The sequence below is a fragment of the Mastomys coucha genome, unplaced genomic scaffold, assembly GCF_008632895.1.
Source record: "Mastomys coucha isolate ucsf_1 unplaced genomic scaffold, UCSF_Mcou_1 pScaffold15, whole genome shotgun sequence".
Classification (NCBI taxonomy): domain Eukaryota; kingdom Metazoa; phylum Chordata; class Mammalia; order Rodentia; family Muridae; genus Mastomys; species Mastomys coucha.
In genome coordinates this window covers 90,077,001-90,083,831 of record NW_022196897.1, presented here as the reverse complement: position 1 = coordinate 90,083,831, position 6,831 = coordinate 90,077,001, and the positions used below count along the sequence as shown (strand labels likewise).

The 6,831-nt window shown below is 39.5% G+C and overlaps 1 protein-coding gene across 2 annotated transcripts in view; it reads right to left on the bottom strand.

Moving 5' to 3' along the window:
- Window positions 1-6,831, bottom strand: part of Cstf3 (cleavage stimulation factor subunit 3) — a 75,067-nt gene extending 68,236 nt beyond the window's left edge. Inside the window, exon 1 of one of the 2 annotated variants that reach the window (XM_031371217.1) lies at window positions 6,596-6,831. In XM_031371217.1, coding sequence (XP_031227077.1) covers window positions 6,596-6,622 — 27 coding nt within the window. In that variant the 5' untranslated portion in view covers window positions 6,623-6,831. The remainder of the gene's footprint in view (window positions 1-6,595) is intronic. The other variant, XM_031371216.1, reaches the window with a different exon arrangement.

Sequence of the window (6,831 nt, the reverse complement as noted above, 5' to 3'; positions counted from 1 at the left end):
CATCCCCTAGGAAGCAAATACAAATTAATACAAAGGGCTGGGGATGTAGCTCTGAGGAGCAACGCAAGAAAATCACCATTAAGAATTCTTTTGAGCCGGGCGGTGGTGGCGCACACCTTTAATCCCAGCACTTGGGAGGCAGAGGCAGGCGGATTTCTGAGTTCGAGGCCAGCCTGGTCTACAGAGTGAGTTCCAGGACAGCCAAGGCTGGACAGAGAAACCCTGTCTCAGAAAACAAAACAAAACAAAACAAAAAGAATACTTTTGGATCGGGCAGTGGTGGCGCACGCCTTTAAAAGAATACTTTTGGGCTAGGGATATAGTTCAGTGGTAAATCATTTGTCTACCAAGCATGATACCTAAGGTTCAATCCTCAATACTAACAAAACACAGAAGAAAAAAATCTAGCTTGGTGCTACCATAAACCTGTAATCTAGCATCTGGGAGACTAAAGTTGAAGGTTACCCATGGAAAAATAAATCTTCAAGCTGAGAACATGCCTATAATCCCTAGCAGTTGGAAGATGGAGTTCAAGGCCAGCCAGAGCTGCCAAAAACTCAGTTAACAAACAACAAAAGAAGGAAAAACACAAACAAAAAAGCAAAAACTTAACCTTTTGGAATTTGACTGTCAATACTCTTTCAAACAAAATAGTGGAACATTAAAAAAAAGAGAGTAAAGAACCTACATTTTGCCATTCTAATTTTATTCAATACTTACAGAATTAAATTATCAATCAAATTAAAAATAGCTTAAATAGCTGGGTAAGTTAGCATATACATTCCAGTACTCAATGTCCAAGAGTTCCAGGCCAGCCTCTACTTTAAAGAAGATACCCTATAACTAAATAAGTAAATAAAATAAAAAGTAAAATCTCATTGATCCCCTTTTAGAGCTTTTCCCCTATAACTGCCAACTGCCCAAACAAAATGACCCAAATTTACAACTGGGTTCTGTTTTAAGAAGAAATGTAGATATGGGATATAGTAGAAAAGCTTAAAACAATGAACTGGTTTTTAGCAATAGTAAAACATAAAAACAGCTGAATACTGATTTTTGCCATTCTACCTGGAATATATATAATTTCCTTTATATCCAGAAACAGCAAATACAATCTCTACTAAGTACCTTTTTTACTGTAACTCTAAAAAGGAAAGAAAGAAACAAACAAAGGACAGATCTAGTACCCTTAGGAACAATTATTGCCAAATAAAGTAGAAGTCTGGTTTTCCTAAGAAATATTAAAATCAAACCAATTTACTTACTCAAAATTGTCTTATACCAAAAATCATTTAAAACAGGAGGAACACAGAAAAGGTTACAACGGAGAAATTTTATTAAACATATAAAAATAACTGGGTCCAAAAAATACATTGCCCAACATATTTCATTATCCTGCTTTCTTCCCAATCTTCTCCCCTCATATCCACTCTGACTTTTACATTATTTGGTAATACTATTACTTTTAAACAGACTCTAAGTACTAACAAAATAAACTTAGGTTTCAGATAATTCTGTAAAGATTTTTCAACTTTATTTTCATTAAGAAGTGTACCACACTACATATATTTTTCCTGTTTTCTCTAGCCTTTGCAAGCTATTTTTCATTAGCAGAAAAACACTGACTCATGACTCCTCTGGCTGAAGAAGACTGGCAGAGGCAAGAGTCCCACAAGTTCCAAATCAGCTTGGTTTATACTATGCTTGAACGCGCACGCGCACACACACACACACACACACACACACACACACACACACACCTCAAAAAACTGGAACAGTCACAAAACGAAGCTTTTCTTTTTTTCTTTTTTCCTGAGAAAGATTTGCTGTTATAGACTAGCCTCCATCCCAAGATCCTCCTTCTTCAGTCTCTTAAATGCTGGGATCACTGCTTGTCTCTTAGTAATCTTCAGTTCTATTTAGGTTTTCTCACACATAGTTAAGGGTCATTTTTTTTTTAATTGTTTCCATTTATGTGCATGAGATGTGTGCAAGTGCCCAAGGAGACCAAGAGATTGGATCCCCAGTGCCCTGTTTTTGGCAGCTCTGGCTGGAGTTACAGGTACTTGTGAGCCTCCTTATGTGAGCACTAAGAACTGAACTTCAGTCCTCTAAATTATAGAGGGCCCTCTTACCCAGTGAGCCATCCTTCCAGTAATATAGGGTCATTTTAGTATTTAATTTCTCCAGATTTCCACTGGCCATTGTTTTAAACACCAAGAACTGTACAGCCAATTCACATTTTAAAATCCATTACACTTTTAAAGTATCATGTAATTACTACTTTAGCTAAAGTCATATAACAGAGCAACTGAGATTTACTTCAATGCAATGAGGGCAGAGGAAGAGTTCTATGATAAATACACTACGCTTTACACCCTTTCTTCTTTTTTTCCATGTAAACAAAATCTGCAGTGGAACTGAGAGGCTGGAGTATGAGTCAGTGGTTAAGAGCTCTTGCAAAGGACCTAGGTTCAGTTCCCAATACCCAGATGGTAGCTCACTATTGTAACTCCATTTCTAGGGGATCAAAAGCTACCCAGATGGTAGGTAGCTCACAATTGTAACTCCATTTCTAGGGGATCCTTGAGTACACATAGTACATATACAAACATGAAAAACACACATTAAAAAAAAAAAAGCCAGGTAGCACATCCCCCTGTAAACCTAGCACCCAGGAGGCAGAGGCAGGAGGACAGTAGCAAGTTTCAGACAGCCTGGTTTATATAAAGGATTCTTACACAGACAGGGATATATAGTGACACTCTGTCTCAATAAACAAGTAAGCCAACTATTTGTTACCTATAATTAATAAGCAACTACTCCAAATTTGTCAACTGATGGTTATTGAGGACAGTATCAACACAGATTACTAATAGGGAAAAACAGTCCAGTGAAGACATCTGGCAATCATCACACCAACTAAGGAAACAAACATTGCTACTGGAATAATCAGTAAAAAGTGATACCTTGTTTTTGTTTGGTTTGTAGACTGAATTACATTTTTTAAATGGGATGGAGAGAAGGCTCATCAGTTAAAGAGTGAATACTGCCCTTCCAGAGGGCCAAGTTTGGTTCCTAGCATCTATCTACATTGGCTTACAACTATCTGTATCCAGCTCCAGGGGGATCAGACTCCATGGTCCACAATGGTCTCCTACCCCCTCTGTCTCAACCTGAGTCCTGGGAATACAGGGATATGCTACCACACATAGCTGAACTTTTGTGCCAGCAAAATGACTCAATGTAAAGGTGACTGTCACCAAGCCTTAGTTCAACCTCCAGGACCTATAGAGTGCAAGGAAAAAAACTACTTTCAAAGGTTATCATCTGACCTCCACAAGTCCAAGCACACCAGCCCTCAAATACACACTCTCCCACACATCCATTTACAAGAGTATTTAAATGACTTGTACTATATTCTAAGAATTAACTTCAAAATTAACAAGACTGAGAATAGACCTAACTATAAATTCTGAGTAGAGTAAAAGATATATTAAATAGCACCATCAAAAATTCCCCAAACAAAATCTCAAAATGATAAAATAACTGTCTTTTCAAACAGACAACATAAGTGAGAAGGTACAGTCTAATAGACTGTTTATGAGATAAGCAATTACATAAATACCGGATTCAGTGTTTTATCTAGGATATATTTTGATGTTTGGTTGGTTTTTGTTTTGTCTTGTTTTTGAGACAAAGTCTCTTATAGTTCATACTGCTTTTAAACTTACTTTAAACTTAGCCAACAATGACTCCAAACTTATGATCCTCTGGCCTCTAACTCCCCTAGTGCTGGTATTACAGATCTTTCACCACAAAGCCTGGCTTAGTTAGTGCTTAGGAACTACTCCAGGTTGGATTCCAGAGCTTTGTGCATGCTACACAAGCACTCTTACAAACTGTGAAACATCCACAGCCCTATAAATCACATTCTTGAGGCATTGACAAATCTGAAAATGGATATGTTAGAAACACATCATTACCCAGTACTGCAAAGAATTTATGATCCCAGTACTTGGGAGGTAGAAGTTCAAGGTCATTATCAGCTACAAACTGAGCCAGTCTGCCCTCAAACTTCTACAAGACCCTATCTCAAAAAACAATACAGAAGGCTGATGAGATGGCTCAGCAGTTAAGAGCACCAACTGCTCTTCCGAAGGTCCCAAGTTCAAATCCCAGCAACCACATGGTAGCTCACCACCATCTGTAATGAGATCTGATGCCCTCTTCTGGTGTGTCTGAAGACAGCTACAGTGCACTTAGATATAATAAATAATCTTAAAAAAAAAAATACAGAAGCCAGGAGGGGTTCCATATGCCTTTAATCCCAGCACTCAGGAAGCAGAGGTAGGCAAATCTCTGGTTGGAGGTCAGCCTGATCTACCAATGAAGTTCCTGAACAGCCAGAGCTGTTATACAATGAAACAAACAATCCGCCCCACCCCTCAAATAAGGTAGTACTAGATTTTGAGTGGGATAATGGTATGGTAGTTACATAAAAGCATTACAGTCATTATATAAGAGAATGTTGAAATAGTTTGGACTGAAATGTGATATGTCAACTTTCAAAGAAATGTGTACGGAGAAAGAAAGTATGTCAAGGGTAGAGGTATATGTCAGCAGCAGAGCTTGCCTAATATGAGGAAGATCCTAGCTCTTAAGCCACAGCACTGCCATACACAAGAAATATGTGTATGAGCACATACTTATAATAACATACACACACACAGACATATATCATTACATATATGTGACAAAACCTGTAATCATTGCTGGATTTGGTGAAAATTATAACGGGTATTCATGAGTTTTTCCTTCAACTTTTGTTGTAAACTGAGCAATAAAATTCAAAGGAGAAATGACTGCAATGAGTTCAAGGCCTGCCTAAGTTATAGAGTACTCTCCTAAATTAAAAAAAAAAAAAAGGCTAGGTGTGGTGGTACCATCTTTACTCCTAGCACTCAGCAAGACAGAGGTAGGCTATCTCCATTAATTCAAAGCCAACTTGGTCTATGCCAGCCAGGACTACATAGTGACAACTGTCAAAAAAAGGGGGGGGGGGTCTAGAGAATGGAGGTTTCTAAGTTCTCATCATAGTTTTCATAGAACACCACACACTGTGTAAATTCGGCTTTTAACTCAGTGGTTGATTGCACCCCTGCATGCACAAGGCCCCAGGGTTCGATCCCCAGCTGGGGTGGAACAGGATCATCCACAACAAAAACTAAAACCAGACAGCTCGAAAACAAAACCAGGGCATTATTTCTGTCTTTACAAATTTATATATAACAATGAATTTCAGACACATCCAATGAAACCCCAACATCACTCCTTCACCTTCAGAAAATAAAAATGCCAGCCCAGTAAGAGCAGATTAAAAGAAACAGTTTTAGTAAAATTGTTTAAAGACATTGCATTCGTGGACACCCTGACTTTAGATAAAATGTAAAAGCACTGCCAAGACTTCGAATTAAATCGGTCCTCAATCACCAAAGTAATTAAATTCTAATTTACCTATACTTCATTAACATACAGTCCTATTTTACCTCATCTAACAACCTCCAATAATTTCTACTGTATAAGCTGGGGATTTGGGAAAAAGAAAAGAAAAAAAATACAAGCGTATTTCGTTGCTATCGCAATAGAAAATTTAAGGCTTTGTAGGATTACCTACAAATTAAATATACGAGGATCTAAATCAAAACACACATCTTTCATAAAGTCAGTTTTGTTTTTTACAATAAAAGGCAAACACTAGCCTACTTAATTTAGGATATAAAAGAGCAAAAGAACTCAACCTTGAGATGCACGCGAGTATTCACAAATAACCCTAGCACTGGAGGCCAAGGAAGGGAAGCCTTGTCAGAAGGTTCTGCCTAGTCAAGGGCTACACAGTAAAACCCTATCCAAAGCAAAGCAAAGCAAACAAATAAACAAACAGTAAAAGGGTGAGATCTCATACCTAAAAATCCGATTTGTAAAATACTTGATATCATTCATATCTAACCATCAAACAGTTGGTGCCTACAGTGACTAAAGCACACTTCCAGTTTTCAGTTTACCAAATTCTGCAATGTTTGCGTGGTCGTAAAAGCAAAAATAAAGTGTTCCTAGACGAAAGAGAAAGAATGCGAATCCACAAAATTCCCCCAAAGCTCGGAAGAGCCAACGCTCAACTTCTGGATTGCTGCTTTTTACATTCGCTCTCTCCGGGGCCGAATTTTCCAGATTGATTTCGTTTTTATTTCTGGGGACAGTGGAGTGGGGAGCAGAAGAGGGGAATACTGCCAACGCAGGTACACGTTAAAATAATCTGGTACTACCGGAACACTAAAATGGTATGAAACAAACCGTCCCGACCGAAGACACTGCAATGAACAGGGCGAAGCGACGTCTCAGCTATTGTCTAAGTCAAATACTTCATTCGTATGAACGCCACAGAAAAGCCAAAATCTGGGAGACCTCAGGGGAGACCCCCGGCTTCACTAGATCCCCAGGCCCCTTCCTCACGCCAACAGGGCTGGAGTGCTCGCACCCACAGCGCTGGAGAGAGAAGAGGTCGCCACGAGGCCCCACCGCTCCCGTTCCTCACCTGCTCCGCGGCTGCGTCTCCTGACATGGCCTCAGAGGATTACAACGTACACACAAGCCGGCGGTGGGAAGCTAGAAAGGAAAAATCAAACTAAAGACAACCCCACCAAAACCAGTAACGCTACCCCCTGTCCCGCAGAGCCAAAGACGCCGCAAAAATCGCCGCCGCCCACTCTGATATGAATTAAAATGGCTGCGCCCCAGCCGGCTGAGGGGGTGTGAGGCGCTTCCGCATTC